General features: G+C 36.1%; 1 protein-coding gene across 7 annotated transcripts in view; it reads left to right on the top strand.

Moving 5' to 3' along the window:
* The window catches only part of PAPOLA (poly(A) polymerase alpha), a 59,366-nt gene that overhangs the window by 8,593 nt on the left and 27,164 nt on the right, over positions 1 to 23,609 (top strand). For all 7 annotated transcript variants that reach the window (XM_034992502.1, XM_034992500.1, XM_034992499.1 and 4 more), the window contains exons 2-12: positions 7,460 to 7,633; positions 8,034 to 8,100; positions 12,059 to 12,140; positions 13,901 to 14,010; positions 14,459 to 14,512; positions 17,423 to 17,534; positions 18,244 to 18,333; positions 18,424 to 18,562; positions 20,093 to 20,165; positions 21,487 to 21,607; positions 22,557 to 22,641. In XM_034992502.1, coding sequence (XP_034848393.1) covers positions 7,460 to 7,633; positions 8,034 to 8,100; positions 12,059 to 12,140; positions 13,901 to 14,010; positions 14,459 to 14,512; positions 17,423 to 17,534; positions 18,244 to 18,333; positions 18,424 to 18,562; positions 20,093 to 20,165; positions 21,487 to 21,607; positions 22,557 to 22,641 — 1,107 coding nt within the window. The remainder of the gene's footprint in view (positions 1 to 7,459; positions 7,634 to 8,033; positions 8,101 to 12,058; positions 12,141 to 13,900; positions 14,011 to 14,458; positions 14,513 to 17,422; positions 17,535 to 18,243; positions 18,334 to 18,423; positions 18,563 to 20,092; positions 20,166 to 21,486; positions 21,608 to 22,556; positions 22,642 to 23,609) is intronic.

Here is a 23,609-nt window from a genome sequence, read left to right as displayed (position 1 = left end):
TTCATCAATAGTATGAGCTTTGTTTAAATTGGGATGCAAAGTCATTAAACATTAACTGTTTGGGAAAATACCATCGGTGATTTGTTGTCCTTTCCTTTTTGTGTTCGTCATCTTCCTAGACTGCCCTCCCTCCCACCCCCCATCAAAATCATTTGGAGTACATACCTCCTTAATGATTTTCTTTGGCATAGCCTTGATTCTTTGTTTCTCTAGTATTTATTTTAAGCATTTACTTTGCACTTGTTTTTTAAGGATCTGAATCCCAGACCAAATCTGAGATTGTCACTGAGAGCAGAGACTATCTTTGTATTCCTGATTTTAGTGTTGGCTTTCATACATATTTAGGAGTTCAGTAAATTTCAGCCTAATAAATGCTATACTGTCTGGCAAAATTAAGTTAAATGAGAAAAAGGTACTTTTAGAAAAACTGGATTGATGAATTTTGATAACCTTGAATGCCTTAGTTTTCTGGAGCAATAAATAAAGCATGGTTTGCGACTATTTCTTTTCTTTTTTTTTTTTTTTAAGATTTTATTTATTTATTTAACAGAGAGAGAGACAGCGAGAGAGGGAACACAAGCCGGGGAGTGGAGAGGGAGAAGCAGGCTTCCTGCTGAACAGGGAGCCCAATGCGGGGCTTGATCCCAGGACCCTGGGATCATGACCTGAGCCGAAGGCAGACGCTTAAACACTGAGCCACCCAGGCACTCCATGGTTTACTACTATTTCTAATTGCAGTATTGCGTGGAAAAAAATCCATTTTTTAAAGTCTTGTTTATTTCACTTTAAGATAATGTGCTTTGATTAGCATAAACTGATTTTTAAAATCTATTATTTAAAAAAAATTTTTAAATCTTCATTAAATCTAATAATCAAAATGTTAATTATTGTTTTAAATTGAACATTTATTTGGTATCCCTTGCTGCCAGGGAGTAATTTTAGGGCATGATTTTGGCCTCCTTACTACCACTAACCTAATTTAATGGTGAATATCACCTTTAGTATGACATCATTAATATTTAATTAAAAATAATTTAACAATTTGAAACAAACCTTTATAAAGTACAAAGTGAAAATTGTGTTTTTATGTATCTGTAGACATAAAAATAAATAATTTTTAAGTATATAAAATTATGTATTGTGGAAAATGTATAAAGGCACTTCAGCATAGAGGTTAGAAGCCTGGGTTCTTATCCTGGCCCAGTGAATTTAGATAAGCTGTTGTTTCTCTACTTTATTCATCTGTAATATGGAGACAGTTAATAGAGTTGTTAGGAACAATTGGGAATATTGTAAAGTGCTTGACATGCTACCTGGAATATGTTGAGGTTTCAGTAAATACTATTATCATAATTATATTCCACAGCTCTTTTCAGCTGGTATATTATGGGCATCTTTCTATGCTACTACATGTAATAATCCCCTGATTTTTATATGGCATAGTGTTATGTTGTAAGAATGTATTGTGTGTGATTAACCAGTCCTATATTATATTGGATATTTAGGATAAATATGGATGTTTAGGTGGTTTCCAGTTAGTACATTGTATACAGTGCTCCAGTGAACAACCTTGGACATCTTTTTGTATTATTCCTATGAGAAGGGTCAAATTCTAGAACCTGTGGAGTCACAGAGGTATTTACGAATACCAAGCATGTCCCCCAACTGCCCATAGGGGATAACCCTGGGATAGGTACTGCTCATTTCAAGTTTATTGTTGCTGTACAGGATTTTGGGCCCGTATTTGACCTGTCTTATTGTACCCCTGTCCCACAAGTGGCTGGAAATTTGGATTTTTGTGTTATATTTCATATATTGAAACTGTGTTGTGAATTAAAAAGAACATGTCTCCCAACTTCAGGGCCTTTGGTTTGAGTCCTGTGTCCTAGTATTTCTGTAAGATAGATTGCTAGAGGTGAAGTTGTTGAACATAAACTTTTAAAATTGATACATGCATTTTTATTTTAATGAGTATTGCCAGATTGCTTTTTAAAATTATGTTCATTTCCATTGTGATGGATAAGAGTGCTCATTTTCTTACACCATTACCAATACTGTAGGCTTATAATAGATATTTCATTTTTACCAGATGTATATCAACTTTGTTTTTCTGCAGTCTGACAGGAAAATAGTTACCCTAATTTGCTTGCCTGATGTGCAGTGAAACTTTTTTTTAGTTGATTTAAGAACTCTATGCATTGAGACTATTAATCTTTTGGGATAGGTTGCATGTATTTTCCTCACTTATTTGTTTTAACTTTGCTTATGATGTATTTTTGTTATATAAAAGCTGGAATATTTTTATGTAGGTAAATTTTTCTGTATGGCTTTTGAGTTTTGTGTCTTAAATATGGTTTTGAAAATAGTGTTTTTAATATTTTGAAATATTTCTAATTCAATATTTTGAAATACTGTGGCATCTGGAGTTTAGATTTTACAATGGTTAGCCAAACCCATTTGAGTGTTCTGTACTTTCCTCAGTGATTTGAAATGGTTATTAGTATAATTTATCCAAAGATTGATCATATTTTGACTGGATATGTGGCCACTAAACAACAGTTAACATATCATGGGAACTTATACTATACTATTTGAGTTAGCTTTATAATCACTGTGCCAGAGTGGTTCTCGATATTTCAGAGTATACTTACTAAGTTAGATGCCTAAACTTTTGAAATATAGAGCTGAAATGAGCAACCTGCATACACTAATTTCACAAAAATGTGCTATTCTAAGTACCTAAATATTTATCCTAATTAGGGTCATGTTATGCACAGCCTAACATTGGGAAAGGATGGACTTTTGAGTATTGGATTAAAACTTTGTTATTTATTATTATTTTTTTAAGATTTTATTTATTTCTTTGATAGAGAGAGACAGTGAGAGAGGGAACACAAGCAGGGAGAGCTGGATGGTCACCAGTTTCACTGTGTTCATGAGATGAAAATAAAATGCTCAGGAAAAGCACAAGTGTTCTTCATAGTAAAAACCTGAAATTTTAATAAATCACAAATACTGCAGCTCTGTATCTAGTCTGTTTTTTCTTTGTTTTATGTAATTATAGAATTTTATTTTTAAAATAGAATAATGTCGGAAGAAAACTAAATGCTGGTAAAAAATGTCTCTAGAAAGTGATAGAGGACGCCTGGGTGGCTCAGTCGGTTAAGTGTCTGCCTTCTGCTCAGGTCATGATCCCAGCGTCCTGGGATCGAGTCCCACAGCAGGGAGCCCACTTCTCCCTCTCTCCCTCTGCTTGTGCTCTCTCTGTCAAATAAAATCTTTAAAAAAAAAATGTGATAGATACGGGCAGACGTTTAATGTGTTCGAGAATGGAAGAACTCTGCATTCTTGGGATTGATAGCTATCTGGTGTATTGTTCCAGGAGAGGGTCTATAAAGCAGAATCCTTTAAATTACTCAGTATTGGAATGTGTATTTTTGTTTTGTTAGAACAGCAAATAAAGATCCTTAAATTGGGGCGCCTGGGTGGGTCAGTTGGTTAAGCGACTGCCTTCGGCTCAGGTCATGATCCTGGAGTCCCTGGATCGAGTCCCACATCGGGTTCCTTGCTCGGCGGGGAGTCTGCTTCTCCCTCTGACCCTCCTCCCTCTCCTGCTCTCTGTCTCTCATTCTCTCTGTCTCAAATAAATAAATAAAATCTAAAAAAAAAAAAAAATTTAAAAAAAGATCCTTAAATTGTTTTTATCACTTTACTTGATTTCTAATATTAAAATTGAATGGAAAACTTGATTTTCTCTGTTTAAAGTACAGTCATGGTTAGCGTTTCTATTTGGGACATTTTGGACATTGAAAGCATATGGCAGCCTGGAATTTCTAGTCAGCTATTTAAGCTAAGATTAAGCCATTTTTATTGGAGGCACAGGTATCTTGTAACTTTCAGAACATGTATTTCTTTCCTCTTAACTTGGTTTTGATTGATTTTTTTTTAAAGGATTTTTTCATTTATTTATTTAACAGAGACACAGCGAGAGAGGGAACACGGGGGAGTGGGAGAGGGAGAAGCAGGCTTCCCGCCGAGCAGGGAGCCCGATGTGGGACTTGATCCAGGATCCTGGGATCATGACCTGAGCCGAAGGCAGACACTTAACGACTACGACTGAGCCACCCAGGCGCCCCATGATGTTTGTTTTTTTATATGTGTTCTTGAATTAGTATATGTTCTTTTTTTTTTTTTTAAGATTTTATTTATTTATTTGAGAGAGCATGAGAGCGAGATTGAGAGAACGAGTCGGGGGAGAGGCAGAGGGAGAAGCAGACTGCCCGCTGATCAGGGAGCCCGAAGCGGGACGATCCCAGGACTCTAGGATCATGACCTAAGCCGAAGGCAGCCGCTTAACCGACTGAGCCACCCAGGCGCCCGAATTAATATATGTTCTGTATGTGTACTTGAGTTAAATATATGTTCTATATGTATACATGTGTAGACATATGCTGTAGATGTTTTTTCCTGAATTAGATGGGACAAATAAAAGTGATTTTATTTTAGATGATGTGATGATATTTTGAATAAAGTGAATAAAAAGCTGTAATTTGCATCTGATTTGTTTCCCCATCAAAATGTTAATGTGGAAACTCATAGAAATCAACATATTTTTCAAATTAGGGTGAACAGACTTGGTGTGAATTTGGAAATATGAATTGGTATCCTAATATTCTGGTGATATTTTTTGAAGTAGACAGGGCCTTTCCAAGCATTGTTTTTTGTGTGACATTGGAAAACCTGAATATTTGAGAAAGAAAAAAATGGGAAAGATAAGTGAGCCTTAACCTCACAGAGAGTGAGTACTCATATTTTGTTGATGATCCAACTAAACTGGTAATGGATTTAACCTCTTCAGAAAGGAATGAATGCAGAGAAACATATTACTTGCTCAAAACAAAAAAACAATCCACTAGAGTGGATTTTACCTGAAATTATTACCTGAAGTTATGAAAACATGAATTCAGTTCACACTTGACTTCAAATCTCACCTTGCTTGAACCAAGACTAACTGGAATGAACTTGCACTTGTTTTCATTTCTGGCTGTACTCATGTTAAAATCATTTATTAAGGTATTCATAATCCTGTCGTAGTCATGAAGGGTTCTAGTTGACTTGGAGAAACTCATATTGAAGCAGTGAAAAATACGGAGAATATAATCACTTAGTGTGCTGTTTTCATTTAATATCTAATTTATCTGAAATCAGAGTATGTGTGGTGTGAAGGGGTTCTCAGATGGTTAGGCAGTTTTCAGGGCTACCTTTTTTTTTTTTTTTAAGATTTTATTTATTGGGGCGCCTGGGTGGCTCCGTTGTTGAGCGACTGCCTTCGGCTCAGGTCATGATCCCAGGGTCCTAGGATCGAGCCCCGCATCGGGCTCCCTGCTCGCCGGAAAGCCTGCTTCTCCCTCTCTCACTCCCCCTGCTTGTGTTCCTGCTCTCGCTATCTCTCTCTCTGTCAAATAAATAAATAAAATCTTAAAAAAAAAAAAAAGATTTTATTTATTTGAAAGAGAGAGCACAAGCAGGGGGAGTGGCAGGGAGAGGGAGAAGCAGGCTCCCCACTGAGCAGGGAGCCTGATGCCATGCAGGGCTCTGCCATGTGGGGCTGATCCCAGGACCCTGGGATCATGACCTGAGCCGAAGGCAGACACTTAACCGACTGAGCCACCCAGGCGGCCCTAGGGCTGCATTTTTGATGTCACTTTTATGGAACCTGATGATAACTGTTTATTGACAAAAAGATGTTCTAACGAAGACATCATGAATGCATTTACACTTAGGTTAATTTGTATATTTTAATCATAGAAGATGCTACATAAATGTGAAAAATAGAACATTAATGGAAGATATTTAGTCTGAGACAGTGCTTTGTGTTCATGTGGATCCCCAGCTCTGGGAATTAACATAGCCTTTGTATAGCTTTGCAGTTTAGTTACAGGAGTAGGAAGAAGGATCTAACATGAATTAATTGCTGAAACAGATAATATACCTGACATTTATTTACTAACCTGGATTAAAATTGAGAGAGTGCATAACTGGACCAGGAAACATTGACTAGAGAATATACAGACCATTGGCTAACTTAGAAACAAGCAGTATGGCTTTCCTGGCATTCTTAGTTCTATGTTGATAATAGAAGACAAAATATCGAACACTGTCCAGCAGTCACTGTATAAACCAGAATCCAGTGGATAGGTTTTAAATGCATAATGGGACTTCCCTGCATAGGATTCTTGGATTTGGCATGTTATTGCTTAAGTGGACTATTGAACTTCAATTTTTTTTTCCTCTTCAGTGTAAAAAAAATACATACTTGGAAAGAAAAGTAGGTGTGTGTGTGTAAAACAAACACTTCAATTTTTTAAGGAACAGATTTGGGACAAATAAATAGGTTCTTAGCCCATTCTTCATTTTTTATGGTATTTGACTTGTTAGTTTTTATATAATAATTGTGCTGCTTCTCTTTAGAGGTCTTGTCCATTGACTTAAAATTATTTTAACAAAGAGGATGAGAAACATGAATGAGTTTCATCAAAAAAATACTCGAGTCAAATTAATTTCCTCTAAAGCATTTCAAGTATGCCATGCCTTTTTGTATTTAACCAGTTACAGTAAAGTCCTACTGATTGTAAAAATCTGGAATTTCTCTTAAAATGGGGGAGGAAAAACGTTTTAGACTAGCATCACTGTTGAAGTGCGAATCTCCCACCAGAAATGTGTAATAAACTTAAGTGAGACTACAGTGCCCCGCATTCTGCAAGTTATCTTTGTTATTTGCTCTGTATTTTATGAATTTTATTCACTGTGAGTCAGATATTAAGTTCTGTTTGTGGGGAATCTCTTGTATTGGTTAAATAGTGTTTATAGTGTGTTTATCATTGCTTTAGAAATAACAGTATAACAGATTTTGGCTCCTTTTCAAGACGTAGTTTCTCAGTTCACCATATTCTAAGTTGTGTTTTCTCTACCATTATATTTGATCTGGATTCTTATAGCTTATTTAGATATTTAGGTAATGATAAAGTTAAAATCCTTGGAGTGGGAAGAGTTACAGTTTTCTTTTTGGTCACTTGCTTTTGGTTGGTTACTTTTTGCTGTAAGATATCTTTTGAAAGGAGTCTTTTTGGATATGGCAGGAAACCAACTGTGTTTAAGATTTATTTATTTCTTTATTTGAGAGAGAGAGAGAGCACATGAAGAGGGGGAGGGTCAGAGGAAGAAGCAGACTCCCCGCAGGGAGCCGGATGCAGGATGTGGGGATGTGGGATGCTGGACTCGATCCCGGGACTCCAGGATCATGACCTGAGCTGAAGGCAGTCGCTTAACCAACTGAGCCACCAGGCGCCCCCCAGCTGTGTTTAGAAATGCATTTTACTAAAGCAGTTTTTCTAGTCAAACGATTTGTTTCAAATTATAGAAATTCTTTGGCAGTAATTTTATCTAATTTTGTTTGTAGTCCAGTTACAACGCAGGGATCACAACAAACACAGCCGCCCCAGAAGCATTATGGCATTACCTCTCCTATCAGCTTAGCAGCCCCCAAGGAGACTGACTGCCTGCTTACACAGAAACTAATTGAGACTCTGAAGCCCTTTGGGGTTTTTGAAGAGGAAGAGGAACTGCAGCGCAGGTGAATATACACATACGTATTTTTCTTTTAATAATTTTTTATCAGTGTAATAAACTAATTTTTGAGGCATTATCTACTCAGTCAGAATTATTCCCTGAAATCTGTATTGAACAAGAGCGATGCTTAGAAAAAACTTTTTTTCTACAATGAATTTTATTCCCTTTTGATTTTTGATGCTTTTGGTTATTACATTACAGCATTGTCAGAAGGGGAATGCTTACTCAGCTAAAGAATGCCTTTCCCAGTGTAACAGTGCCTACATACAGTAAACTACTGTGTACTTACTTTCTGATAACTTAAAAACTGGTTGAGATTTAGGGAACCACCTATTGAGAACTGATTTCATTTTAATTAGTAATGAAACAACTTGATACTTGATTGATATTTGCTCTATCAACAGGATTTTAATTTTGGGGAAATTAAATAACCTGGTAAAAGAGTGGATACGAGAAATCAGTGAAAGCAAGGTAAGGTGACTTATTTGTGTATGAAATGATTTGCCAACCGAACAGCAGCAGTCTTAAGTAAGCTGTTCTTCTTAGAGTGGATTTGGAGTCTTTAATGCAAAGTCCGTTTTAGACTATTTGATAACAGAATTTTGTTTCTAGTTATTTTGAAAGCAGGGAAAACAACTGAATTCAGTGATTTTATGAGTACTTTTTTGTTGCAGTATGTATGTATATATGTATTTATTTGTTTAAAGATTTTACTTATTTTTCAACAGAGAGACAGCAAGAGAGGGAATACAAGCAGGGGGAGTGGGAGAGGGAGAAGCAGGCTCCCCTCAGAGCAGGGAGCCCGATGTGGGACTCGATCCCAGGACCCTGGGATCATGACCTGAGCCGAAGGCAGTCGCTTAACGACTGAGCCACCCAGGCGCCCTGTTGCAATATTTAAAGCTGAAACTCAGTAATTACTTATGCTTCACAGAAATAATAGATATTTCCCTGAAGAGGTGCTTTATTTTATTTTTATTTTTTATTTTTTTTAAAGATTTTATTTATTTGACAGAGAGACACAGCCAGAGAGGGAACATAAGCAGGGGGAATGGGAGAGGGAGAAGCAGGCTTCCCGCAGAGCAGGGAGCCCGATGCGGGGCTCGATCCCAGGACCCTGGGACCATGACCTGAGCCGAAGGCAGATGCTTAACGACTGAGCCACCCAGGCGCCCCTGAAGAGGTGCTTTAAAAATGTATATTAAATATTTGAGAATCTTGCTACCTTTTAAGCAATCCTACGACAATGAACAATTTTTAGGTTTTCAGGTACTAGACTCTCAAACTGACTATCTGTTTAGTTTTTTATAATACTCTCTGAGTTCCTAAACTTTATTCTGAAAAATTATACATACAGTTGATGAATCTATGACTGGGCTTCTGGTAATGGAAATGTATTCTTAGAGTTGTGTGTGGAATTCATTTGGCCCATTTTTAAAAATTGCATAGGGGCGCCTGGCTGGCTCAGTCTGTAGAGGGTGCAACTCTTGATCTTGGGGTTGTAAGTTTGAGCCCCATGTTGGGGGTAGAGATTACTTTGAAAAAATTGCTTAAATAGTGGCAGTTTCCCCAGGACCGTATAAAAGGCATATTTAATTTATAATACAACTGAAAAATTGATGGAAAGAGAACCAAGGATTGAAAACTTGAGAGAGGGGATTAACAAAGAAAGTCTTTTGGTTTTAGTCAAATTTATATTGTTTTCTTAAAATAGCATATATATATTTTAAGCAACTGATTAAAACTTCAGCAATGGGAGTGTTTTAAACGGGGGACTCGGTGTACTGCATGTTTCTCATTGATAGAATTCCTGATATGAATGCGATTTATTTATTTATTTATAAAAATTTATTTTAGAGAGAGGGGGGAGGGGGGTGGTGCAGAGGGAGAGAGAGAATCTCAAGCATACACCCGCGGAGCCTGGATGTGCAGCTTGATTCCAGGACCCTGAGATCACGACCTGAGCCGAAATCAAGAGTCGGACCCTTAACCGACTGTGCCATCCAGGCGCCCCATGAATGAGATTTTAGAAAGAAAGTTCTTTTTGAGCTGAGCAGCAGATGTCCCAAGTTTAAGTATTTTTTACTCATTTATTGAACTTGGGCTTTCCTTAACCTTCTATAGGAAATACAGCCTTGTTTTAATGGCATTTTTTAAATGTTTAAGTTTAAAGCCATAGTCAAGTAGACAAAGACAAAACTTAGATTTACTTAATGTGAAATGTGAGTACTGCCTCATCGTAGTTTTGTTTCAGGTATTTACTTCAGTAAGTTTCTTTAACCAGTAATACTTGATACAGTTCTTCCTGCTGGTTTTACTGAGGGTAAGAAAATGTGTTTGGATGAATGAAAGTAATGCTCATTCCTATTCGGATTTATCAGTGTCATTTTCTTTATAGCCTAACTGTAAGTAGTAAGTTGATTAGAGAAAGGGACTGAGGTTAGGCTTCATACGTTTTGATCTTCTGTGTCTGCCTTTTGTAGAGAGAATTTCTTCTTCAGCTGGTTAGTTTTAAGACTTGATACAGGATTTCTTGATGTTGACACTGTTGATATTTTGGGATCAGATAATTCTTTTTTAGGGTGTTATCCTGTGTATCGTAAGATCTTAAGTAAAACACATCCCTGGCCCTCTTTTACTAGATGCACTGCCCTTGCCCTCTCTCTCTCCAAATTATGACCAAAAATGTCTCCATACATTGCTGTTTGTTCCTGGAGGAGTAGAGTCAGCCCTGGTTGAGAAGCAGTGATTAATAGATAGTTCCAGTGAATTTATTTATGGTATTTGGGGGGGGAATTATATAAAATTTGAATTTTACTTCAGTTGTCTTGTTTGCTGTCTAATATTCTGAGACTAAAAAAAAAAGATTTTGCAATTTATTTTTCTGTGACCTGAATTAAGGAATCTTAATTTCTGGGTTAAAATTATTAAAATAGCTATAAACATACTAATGTGTAGACGTGTGCTCATATACAGTAGCCATTAATGACATGTGGCTGTTTCTGTTTTGTTTTTTTTTTTTTTAAAGATTTTATTTATTTATTTGAGAGAGAGAGAATTAGAGACAGATAGCAAGAGAGGGAAGAGGGTCAGAGGGAGAAGCAGACCCCCCGCTGAGCAGGGAGCCCGATGTGGGACTCGATCCCGGGACTCCAGGATCATGACCTGAGCTGAAGGCAGTCGCTTAACCCAACTGAGCCACCCAGGCGCCCGGCTGTTTCTGTTTAAATGATCTAAAATTAAATATCCAGTTCCTCAGCCAAGCTAGCTGTATTTCATTATATATACTTAACATATATTTCACACTAGAGTGGACAGTTGTTTAGAGTGCACGTATCCAAAAGATTTGTTTTACTAGAAAAGTCCGTAGATCATTGATCTCAGGTAGTTTCTTCCTAACTCCCTTTGTAGGCCTATTCCTGCAACATCTTGCTGACTTAATTTAAATAACCAGGCCAACTTTGCAAGTGAGGTTTTTAGATTTCTAAATGTAGGAAGACAAATGTAATATCATATATCTAGATGGTCCTTTTTGTATAAGTGATGATTAAATGTGCCCTCAAAAAACAAGGGAGTCCCTGAATCTTTACAATTTATTTTTAAGGTTTTTGTAGTATGAAGTAACACTTTCATTTATGTTACTTGGGGGAGGTGAGGAGGAGTGATTGGTGTTTTGGTACTGAATAAGACTTTACTGAGGAATTAGAAAGTGAAGAGAAACATTGACCAGGCACACATTAAAATTGTTTTTTGTTTGGACAGGTATCATCCTTACCACCAGTGGCATTAAGTACTCACCATAGTACTTTACAGTAGTACCAGGGTCAGGAAGATGATTTTTAAATGCTTTCCTTTCTCCTTTTTCTTGGTGTTTCTACTCTAAGAAACTATCAGTAAGTTTTAGTTCTGTTCAAAGTCATCCCGCCAAAGCCTTTTTGAAATCGAAACTATTAAGCCTTAAAGTCACTTTTGATATGGTAAAATTATATCTAATGTACTGTGGAATATTCAGTATAATCATTGAATGTAATTTTTTAAGCAATCAGAATATGTGTTTTTGTTATAGTCTAACATTCATGATATGTGCAGCATATTGGTCATGAATAAAATCTGCTTCTAACATTACTCCTATGGAATCACATGCTCTCCTGTACGATAGTCCTCTTTTATAGCAGTTCCCAGATATGTGGCAAAATTCTAAAATGGTGTGGGTCACTAAAGAACATTCACTAAAAGTTGGAAATTGCTTTTATTTCAAAATTGGTTGATATATGAAGGCCTGGTATTTGGTAGAGCTTACAGAGTTTGTTTACCCTCCATAAATTTGCACTGAATTCTTATTTTTTTTTAAATTATTGTATAGTGCTATTTGAAATAATCTCTTTTGTTCTCCACTGATAGAATATCCATTTCTTGTTTGTTTAAACAGAATCTTCCACAATCTGTAATTGAAAATGTTGGAGGAAAAATTTTTACATTTGGATCTTACAGATTAGGAGTACATACAAAAGGTAAATACTGTTTTAATTATCTTGAGAAGGAATACTCTTTTTAGTTCTTAAAAATCATAACGACCCATTCATCGCAGTTACTTGCATAGCATACAGCTTAGTGAGTTTGTGTGGAAGATAGAATACTTCAAGGAGCCTAAAGTTGGTTAAGAAGATAAAAAAGATGTCTTCTAAACCTGCACTGACCAATATGGTATTAAGTAAATTAGAAAAGGCAGTTCTGTACAGCATAGGGAATATAGTCAGTAGTATGTTAACGACCTTGTATACTGCACTTAGAGTGGTGAGCAGAACATAGTGTATAGACTTGTGGAATCACTGTGTTGTAACCTGAGGCTGATACAACATTGTATGTCAACTGTACTTCAGCTTAAGAGGTAAGTCAGTGCCTCAGTAGAAGTAGTCGCGTTTTTATATCAGTAACATGGCGGCTAGTGGTTACTGTGCAGCAAAGTGCAGAGAGAGAACTTTTTTCCCCGGTGGAGAGCTCTTTCGGACAGTGCTGCTCTCTGTATCATTTCCTCTACCTGAAGAATATCAAGTCAGGAAATCAGAACAAAAATGAATGCAAGCCTCTTAAAAAGACCTGTGGATTTTCTTTTCCTCGTGCTTTTTTTAATAGTTGTAAAATACAGTTGAGCAAAAACCAAACCACAACAGTGTATCTGCAGCCATTGGTGATCACTGTCAGTATTTTCTTGCTTTGTACTTACCTTATGCAAATAAACACACAGTGAAAATGTTACCACGGCGGAGAACATTTATTGGACTTTTTTTTGCTGGGCACTGAGCTAATAATAAGCTTTTGGTCTTCATTATCTCATTTATTCCTCAGTTCTCTTATTCTCATGTAACAAATAGAAGTCTGAGACTTACCGAGACAGTAGGCTTGAACAGTTTCTCCCAGCCATCTCTTGGCAGAACTAGGATTCTTCAGCCATTAACCACTGACTTCCTTGTTAAAAAGTATCTGCCAGGATAGTGTTCTGTTTGTTCTGGCATTCTTCCTCCTCTGCATCTCCCACTGCTCTGTGCCAGTAGTAGTTAGTGCATTTGCTTTTGATGTGTCCTGTGCACTGTATGCTCTTCTCCCTTTTGCGTATATGCTAAATACACAGCCTTCAGAGTAGTGCCTTAGCTATTGAGTCTTCTAGGGAAATGACTGTGTTGACCTGATTCCACATTGATCTCTCCCTTTTATGATCCCAGTTATTGATTGAAGTCATCTTTGTTGTGTTCCCCCTATGCACTCAAGGCTGGCCTCCTATCAAGCACTAAATTAGTAACAAATATCTTACCATGGTGTGCCTCTTTGGATTCTTGCCAGTGGTCCTTTTTGGAGTTTATTCTGTAGGTCCCATTTAGGGGCCAGATAGACACCTATAAGCACTACCACATAATGTGTGGGGGAAAAAACCACTTTTTTGGTTTTGGCTATGACAATGACATCAAAATGTTGGGTATATTCTTGAATAGTTCCCTCTCTTTAACATAAAAGTCCTATCTGAGTCACCTTTCTCTGACTCCCAGGTCACCTGGGCCACTACAAATAGAGGATGCTGCAGGAAAAAAATATCCCGTCAATTAGTATCATGTTTTTCCTATACTGACCAGTAATGTTTTTTAAGGGGAAGGGCACATTTTTAGAGGCTCGCTCGTATAATGTTAACAGATTCTCAACATCAAGTACTGCCATGATAAGATGCAAAATAATTTTCTTGTAATAGTAATTAGTGGTTGATGGGCTTAATTTTTTTTAGGTGCCGATATTGATGCGTTGTGTGTTGCACCAAGACATGTTGATCGAAGTGACTTTTTCACCTCATTCTATGATAAGTTGAAATTACAGGAAGAAGTAAAAGATTTAAGAGTGCGTAAATGTTTGGGGTGAAAGGGGAGGAGTTTATAAAAATTAGTGAAATTGAGCAAATTTTATGGTCTAGCCGTCATTTATTGAACTCTTGCAATTTGCCAGACCCTTTCAAGGGCTTAACATGTATGCTTGCATTTTATTCTTTACAAGCCTGAAATAAATTTCATCTCATGTTCAGAGTAGGAAATAAGGCAAAAAGAATAAATACTAAGCAGTGTGGCCACGATTACATCTGAGTGGCAGAAATCAAGGATTTGAACCTAGGTTTATCTGATTCAAGAGCCTGGTGTCTTAAAGCTAGTTGTTAAGAACCTAGTCTGTGTCAGGCGTTATGCTAAATTATGTTTAAACAATTTCAAATGTCTCATTCACTCAAAAGTACTAAAACTAGTATAGGTCTGATCTGTAGTTTGAGAGACACTGAACTTACTTAATTTTCTTACAGGCTGTTGAAGAGGCATTTGTACCAGTTATCAAACTGTGTTTTGATGGGATAGAGGTAAGATATAATTCAAATAGACAGTTCTTGCTCTGTGTAATGTTGATTGATGTAGGTTAAAAAGTTATTTTAATTGGTAAGTTGATGTGATATTAACAATTAAGTTTTTCTTTTTTTTAAAGATTTTATTTATCTATTTGACAGAGAGAGACACAGCGAGAGAGGGAACACAAGCAGGGGGAGTGGGAGAGGGAGAAGCAGGCTCCCCTCAGAGCAGGGAGCCCGATGCGGGACTCGATCCCAGGACCCTGGGATCATGACCTGAGCCGAAGGCAGTCGCTTAACCAACTGAGCCACCCAGGCGCCCAACAATTAAGTTTTTTTAATAGAAGTGACTCTGTTCTTTGTAGAATATCAGTTCTAGTCTTTTTATTTTTTTAATTTTATTTTTTTAGAAGGAGTAGGAAGGGAGAAAGAGAATCCTAAACAGGCTCCACGCTGGGCTCAGTCTCATGACCCGGAGATCATGATCTGGGCTGAAATCAGGAGTTAGATGCTTAGCTGACTGAGCCACCCGGGCACCCCAGTTTTAGTGTTGTGTGTGTGGGTTTTGTTTGTTTTTTTTTTTTTTTAAAGAGATTTATTTATTTTAGTGAGAGAGATATACTGGGGGAAGGGCAGAGGGAGAGGGAGACAATCTCAGACAGACTCTTAGCTGAGCACGGAGCCCAATGTGGGGCTCCATCTCAGGATTCTGAGATTAAGAGTCTGATGCGCAACCAACTGAGCCACCCACGTGCTCCTTCGTCTTTTTTGAAAGAGCCTCATGAAGTTAAGAGCTAAAATATAGACAGAAATAATTAAACATTGACTATGAAATGCTGTTACAAAACTGTTTACTCAGTAGGTTTTCCATATGCAAATTTATATACTTTTAGTCTTACTAAGGTAATAACAATATTTTTTGCACATGGAATTTTGCCTTGACATCATTTAAATTAAATATTTAAGAAGTTGAGAGAAAACTGTGACCTGATAGTGTGTATGCTGAGATATTTTCTGCTAGGGGAGGATTTATGAGTTCAGATTCTTGAGATGATAGTCATTTCTGTCTGCTGTTCTCCACAGCAGTTGTAGTGAAGACAGTTGGAACAAAGCTGGTAAGACAGTAAAGCAACTTCACTTATTTATGTTATTTCTGTCATATATAATAGTTCTGGAAAGTCACTGATGGTGAAGATTGTAAAATTTTGGAAACTGGAAGAATAATACTTCATTGTTTTGCAAAAAAAAAGACGACTTCTTTAACTGCTGCATAAAGATGCCCAGCCCTGTCTTCCTTGAAAAGTCGATGATTAACCTTAATTAAGTAGACCTAAAATGTTAAATTTAGTAAAGGATTGTCAAGTTCAGGTAGATTTTGCTGTCAGTGCTTAAGTAAATATAAAACAATCTGTAAGGTAAGGCAATGTCCTGCTTTCCCCAAAATAACATTACCAAAGAAGGGGGGATTGGTTTTTTTGTGGAAGACCCAACTGAATTGTGTGAACTTCTCAGGATGGAGATGAAAGTCAGATGGTTACTTGAAATATTTAATGTGTTAGTTTCCTGTCCATACATTGTATATAAAAATAACACTGTTTTAGGGCGCCAGGGTGGCTCAGTCGTTAAGCAACTGCCTTCGGCTCAGGTCATGGTCCCAGGGTCCTGGGATCGAGTCCCACATCGGGCTCTCTGCTCCACGGGAAGCCTGCTTCTCCCTCTCCAACCCCCCTTTGCTTGTGTTCCCTCTCTCACTGTGTCTCTGTCAAATAAATAAAATCTTTAAAAAACAAAAAAAAAATAACACTGTTTTAGGGAATGTGTTTACATTAGAACATTTGAAAAATCATTTTATCCTACTTAAAATGGCAATCTCTGTTGACTTGCTTGTTGAGTTACCTGTTTATGTAAGCACATAATTTTTATTTCTGTCTAAATTGGGGGGAGCTACTGGACTTTGGAAACTTTCATTAGAACATTTTTGCTATACCGCAAGTTAATTATTTATAAAAGTGTGCAGCTGTTTTTCTGTTTTGTAGGTGTATGTTTTAAATGATTTTTCACAATAAGCTTTTAAAATACTGCCTTCTAAAGTGATCTTCTAAAAGGCTTACTTCTGGCAGCATCCACAGTTTTAGAACCATGAAGTCATACCCTCAGGAATAATGACCAAATCTGTGCTGAGTTTGTTCACACTCTCACCTTTCCTTGGAGAAAAGGGAGGGGCTCCTGTGTAGCTCCATTGGTTGTGTCGGACTCTTGGTCTCAGCTCAGGTCTTGATCTCAGGGATAGGAGTTCAGGCCCTGCATTGGGCTGGGCTCCTCACTGGGCGTGGAGCCTACTTAAAAGCGGGGCGGGGTGGGGGTGGTTTGTCAGTTGCATTCTGTAAGCCTTCAGAATTAGCTGGTGTTTGTTTTTGTTTTGTTCCTATTTAGTCAAAACTAAGTTGGGAATCTTGTAATGTTACAGATATGTAAGGTCTTAAATGTAAGGAACCCCCTTTTTACTGGCAGGTATATTTGGGCTAAATATAAGGATGTTGGCCTTATAGTTGGGCACCTTTTAATATATAATCAATTCATAATTTATATAGATGGAGAACTAAACAGTTAATTTTAAATAGTCTAGTAGCTACATTAACAAATTTAGTATATCCAGTAGATGCATTAGTAAACTTAGTAAATCAAACTTAGTAAGCCTGATTAAAATGACAAGTAGGTATTTATTCAAGTTCTCTTTCATGGTGCCATGTTTTAACATCTGATTAAAATACCTATGATACACATTATTGGACTTTGGACTTTTGGAGGCATTGTCGTGTTTATAGTTGATGAGAAGATCCTGGCTTTAAAGAGTATTCTTTGTTAAAGAAATGCCTTAAAAATAGTTTGATGGATATGGAATGTTAAATTTTGTTTTTGTTTTAGATTGATATTTTGTTTGCAAGACTAGCACTGCAGACTATTCCAGAAGACTTGGACTTACGAGATGACAGTCTGCTTAAGAATTTAGATATAAGATGCATAAGAAGTCTTAACGGTATGTTAAAACCTACTTCCATTTGCATAGTAGCAGTTTTTGTCAAATATGAAATAGTTTTTAACTCAGATTTTATAAAGGAGCTTTTTATAGCCACTCTGTTTACCCATATTGAGTCAAATAAAATATGCTTTACTTAATAGTTAAGACTGCAGAGGGGTATATGGTAATTTATTTTACTCACCAGTATCTTGCACTGTTATTTCTTTTCTTCCTGGGACATTTAAAGACTAACATTTGTGCTCTATTACTAGTGGTTTAGGCTTCACGGCATAACCCTAATTAATTGTGATCATGATATCCTTTGTAACCTTTTCAGCTGTTGTGTTTAAAGGGGTTACTTTTGAACACTCTTGTATTTACATTGCTGTTGCTGTGCTCTGGCAAGAACAATTCTTGCAAACTTAAGTGGATTAAACCCTTGTCAGTATATCCTGACTGGAAGAAGTTTTAATTATATGATGAAAGTTTGAGATCAGCCAGATTACAAATTCTTTGTGATATATTTGTGATAGGAGATAAAAATTTTAGATTTTTTATTTGCGATAAGAGTTCTAGATTTATTTGCCTTTTTATTCAATTAATGTTACTGATCCTATGAAATAAGTTTTTATTTAAGTTTGACATCAATCTTAGAAAATTGAAAAGAAATATTATCATTAAACTTTTGATGGTTTAACGTTCTGTTTTTTCACTCCCTGTTAATCAGGTTGCAGGGTAACCGATGAAATTTTACATCTAGTACCAAACATTGACAACTTCAGGTTAACTCTGAGAGCTATCAAACTGTGGGCCAAACGTGAGTTCAGAATTTGTTGGCTAGCTTATTAAAAATGTTTCAACTTTTGTTCAACACTAACTTTTCTTTTTGCTTTTCCCTTATCAACAGGCCACAACATCTATTCCAATATATTAGGTTTCCTCGGTGGTGTTTCCTGGGCCATGCTGGTAGCAAGAACTTGCCAGCTTTATCCAAATGCAATAGCATCAACTCTTGTACATAAATTTTTCTTGGTATTTTCTAAATGGTATGTGTTTAGATTATATTAAAATAAAATTGATTGTAGACACTGAAGTTTAGTCTTATTTCTATGACATTTCTGCAGCTGGTTTCAGATTCAAATTTTAGCTCATGATGTAGCCATTTAGGTAGCTTTGGGGAGATCATGTTGTGTATAAAATGGCAAACCTAAATTCCTTTCCTTTTCCCTCGCTTTCCCAGGATAGGAAGGCAGGTGCTTTTTTGTGCTTCCTTATCCTCTAAATAAACTCTGAATTTTAGCTGTCATGTCTGCTAAAATCCAATGAACTTATATCAGTTTTAGGAAGTTTGGATAAAACTTATACATACCACTTCTTACGCTCTTTGGATTTTTCCAAATCTACAGGTCATTAGTTTCTTGGAATTATTTTTTTGCTTTCAGCTGCCCATTTATCTTTGGTAAAATATTAAAAATATATATAAAAAGCTTTTAAGAATAACTATAAATGTGTAAAAAAATAGCAATTTTGTCATCCCTTTGAGGTCAGTCATTAACCCAGGAGAGTTTGTTTTTTAAAGCTTCCTCATTTCAGCATGTTCACATTTGTCAATCATTATTTAAGAAAAGTAAGATAAAAAATTATTGCCAATTCATATTTGCTTTGGCCTAAAAGGTTTCTTGGTTTTTAATCAAATTGATCTTAGAGATTTGTCTTCCCGCTCTATACCTGCCAACCCCTGTACCTCCTCCTCTGCAAAAATTGTTTTTTTAGTTATTTTATACAAATTTAAATTACTGGAAATAATTTTATAATTTAGAACTGTGCCCCACTTTTCAGTACACATTCTGTTATTTACAGATTTGATAGTGCTTAATCATATATAATCAGTTTTGATGAGATTGACTAAAGAATGTCAGAATTTCTGTAATGCTACACATACATAGCAAATAATATTTCTAAGAAGCTAAGCTTGCTACTAAGGATGGAAAATATTTTCCAATTTTTAATCTCTTCCATAAAAGACTGAGGTAGCTAACTTGTAGAATGCGTCTTGAAAACAATGTTATTCATGTCACAAAGTTTCATCACACATACTCATGTTAGAATCTTTAGGTTGTGAGATAAAATTTTCCTCATCAGTCTCTAATTATTCATATTCCTTTGCTTAAATGAGTTAACTTTTTCACCCTCACTTGTCTTTGGATGTAGCCAGTGTAAGAATAGGATTTTTGTCTTTCAAGAAGGGTTTATCCTGTTGAAGGTTGAGGTGAACACATCGGATGTCTTGGGATAGTACTTTTTTATTTAAATAGTGCTTTATCAGTTCTTTGAGAGGCAGAGAAGATGTGTGACTTACCAGCCTGAGAAAGCTGCCAAATGGTTTAAGTTAATTTCATAGTTAGAGGAAAAGTACTTCGAGTTGTCTTAACATCAACAGATAGGAATAAAATATTATATATATCAAGAGGGCAAAATGAAGAAGGCTCACATTCACGAATGCTGTATGTTTAACAAAATACGTTTAGATGGTAATATCCAATAGTCTTATCAAGTGCTACAATCTTTTTAAACAGGGAATGGCCAAATCCAGTGCTATTGAAACAGCCTGAAGAATGCAATCTTAATTTGCCTGTATGGGACCCAAGGGTTAGTGTATTATTTTTTCCCCTACAAATTCGCACTGTGCAATAACAAGTAAAAATCATCTGCATAATCTTCAGGGAGACTTCCCATCCTTTTATGTATGAGTGGACATGTCCGTATTACACTTTCTTTTAGATAACCTCAACTATAATTGTCCTCTGATGTGAGAAGCATAATTATGTACCCTGTAAACTCCTTTTAATTGTACATAGTTTATAATATCAAGTTCACTAACATTTTAATTTATTCTATATAGAACTACCTTGTAAGTCAAAGTTTGTGTGGGCATTTGTGCTTAAAAAAAAAAAATAAAAGGATACTCAAAATCCCTGTATTTTTTTATTTGATCTAAATATTCTGTTAAAATTGGGTTGTGGTAGGAAAACTGTTTAACGTTTACATGTGGCAGATAACTTCTAAGCAGTATCACTCTAATTACTATGATGTAATTGTAAAAATTGGTTTGGATATTTCAGATTACAAAAACCTGGTTGGGATAAAAGAAGAGCTTCTGTTCCGCTTTTTGGGAAGTTACAACCTTTACCGCTTACTCAGTTTAAATGTTACCAACATGCACTTTATTAATTGATAAAAGAAATACAGGTTTCAGTAAGGCTTTTTTTTAGGTCTTTAAAATTCTATTTTTCTATTAGTTTCCTATCTTACTGCAATATTGAAAATTAAGTCAGTTTTAAGTCTGTTAATTACATCAAGCTGTCTGTTTTCAAGTTTTCCAAGCCTCAGGCATTTAATTTTGGAGGGATTTGAATTTACAGTTTCCTTCGTGGAAATATGTCACTTATCATTAGTATACAGATTAAGTTATTAAATCATTTCATTTTTTCTTAAAATAACACGGATAATATAGCCTCAGCATGTGTTAAGAAGCTTATACTTCCTATAAGTCAATGGTATATTAAAAACTTTGTTTCCATCTTGTTTAAAATTTGTTTTGCACAGAACACTATTTAGTATGACATTTCTGAAAAGTGTAATTGTGTGTGCATCCCCATTTCTGTTGTTGAAAAAAGAAAAACTAAACATCAATAGATGCTCCACTAGAACCTTTTTTGCTTGACAGGCACACTATTTCTAGTAAGGTTGCCAAAATAGTCATGCCCAAATGATCAAATCTTTAGACCAAATCTCTGATTCTGTGAAGAATTCCTATAAAAACAATGTCGCCTTACATGGTTTTTCTTTCTCAACTCCAGCTATGAATGAAATAAAATTTAATCATTGGTTCAGTTTAACAAGGGGTAAAAAGTCCAAGTATCTGTTGCATATGTACTTGAAGAAACTGATTGGCTGTTGTTGTATGTAGGTAAACCCCAGTGATAGGTACCATCTTATGCCTATAATTACACCAGCATACCCACAACAGAACTCCACGTACAATGTGTCCGTTTCAACACGGATGGTCATGGTTGAGGAGTTTAAACAAGGTAAGTGTTTATCCTTATGCTCTCCTTTATACACGAAGGATCTACATACCATTGTAGACCCAGTAGTTGGCTATGCAGTTTAAAATGAAGAAAGCATTCACTGAAGTGGGTTTTGGTGTTTACTGATTGATTACAGTATGTATTTGAGAATTGACTTGAAAAACTCAGTTTGAGGCAAAGTATTTTTGGTTATCTGCTAGAAAGCTAATCAGTTTAAAGCTATCCCCTTAGCTGGCCCTTTATGGGCTGCCTTAGTGCTGTACAGTTGCCATGTAAAGTTTTAAAATGCTACCAGTTTGTCTCCACTGGGTGACCTGAGAGATGCTTTTAGCAAGCTATATACTTGAAAAAAGCTTTGAGCAGGATTGGGGCCAAAGTGCCTATTATTTTGGAAGAACCTCTAAACTTTCTGAATCCCAGTAGTACTGTTCTAATTTCATTGCCAAAAACGGTCTTTGAGGGAAGTAGCTGAAACAGGATTATTTGATTTGATTGATAATAGTCATGGAAACAAATAGCTGTTCCACTACCAACATCAAACTCAGGAGTGTAAAATTCTTTTCTGTAGTCTGAAGAGGCTCTTCATGGGAGAATGTTGCTTAGAAACATCAGGAAGCTTGTTTTTAGAAAGGCAAGACTTAGAGCTTATGGGAAATCTTTCTTTCTTGGTTAACTACAGTGCTTCAGTTTTTGGAGAGAGTCATCCTATGAACATGGTATTTAGAATAATGGTAATTTACCAGAAATCTGGCTCTCAGAAACTCCAGCTTTTTGAAAAGTGTGTATGTATGTAAAAATCTCTGTGCTCTAAAGTCATAGGCTGAAATTGCTATTTGTTAAAATTAATGATTTTAGGATTATAGTGAATGCATGTGGTATGTTTAAGATCTTTGAAATTCTAGATTGTTAGACTGAAGCATGCCAACATTTTAATATGTTTTTAATTTAGGTCTTGCTATCACAGATGAAATTTTGCTGAGTAAGGCAGAGTGGTCCAAACTTTTTGAAGCTCCAAACTTCTTTCAAAAGTACAAGTATGTATTTTAAGGCATGTCAGACATGTTGCTCTCTTAAGTAATGGTTTAATGGTAGCATATGTGACCTCTCCTCTTGCTAGACTAATGTAGTTTTTAATTGTCCTTTAAACATCTTCCGTAGAATTTTCCTTCCTGTCACAGAGGGTGTACTGTTTTTAGTAAACCCTTTCTTTTCTCTTTGTTGAGGTGAAGTGTAGCCCCTATAGTTTGCTGCCTGGTGTAACCAAACTCCTACGTTTGTAGCAACATCACTTCTGTAGGCGTCTTAAGTCATCACCAGAACTCTCAATCCATATGCCTTGGCAAAGGAGTGAGCAGTTAAAATCTGTAGTTACTGTTCTCTCTTAGGAAACGAAGTATTTTCAGCCAGTTCTGGAAACTTACTGTTGAGATTCTATATAACCATAGGCAGAGCTTATAAAATGTCAACATAGAGTCAGTAAAGTGTTTCCAATAGTTCTAGCACATGATTGGCCTACCATTTTCCCCTAATGTTAATAAAGCCCCTTCAGATATTTCTTGGAATCTAAGTGGGTGTAATATTTTTTACTAATGGTTTTAATATAATGATTTAATACCTTAGTACAGGTTAAATGCCTGATTGTGTTGGTTTTGATGACAATTGTAAGTTATAATAAATCTTACTTTAAAAAAAAAAACGGACTTGCACTTTTATTTGCCCTGAGCTGAAAACTTGCCAAAGTCCCACTTAAATTTTTTTTTCTTTAATGCTTGAAACTTTCCTGACCATTTGATCTTGTGTTGGATTGTGTTTTGTAATAATCTAAGCAAGATTGCTTTATGCTATTTCCCCAATTAAAAACAAGAATGATGACCTTCATGATGTCTCTGTGTTTTGTTTCTGTATCTTTTGCATGAAAAAGCAATATGGAGCCAGCTTAATTGTTGTGTTCTGGGAGCACTGTGCTGTCAGTTAATATTTAAATAGCTTAACATTGAATGCT

The sequence above is a fragment of the Mirounga leonina genome, unplaced genomic scaffold (assembly GCF_011800145.1).
Source record: "Mirounga leonina isolate KUSES-001 unplaced genomic scaffold, KU_Mleo_1.0 Mir_82, whole genome shotgun sequence".
Classification (NCBI taxonomy): domain Eukaryota; kingdom Metazoa; phylum Chordata; class Mammalia; order Carnivora; family Phocidae; genus Mirounga; species Mirounga leonina.
Note: the sequence above shows the minus strand (reverse complement) of the source record. Positions and strands in the feature narration are given on the sequence as shown.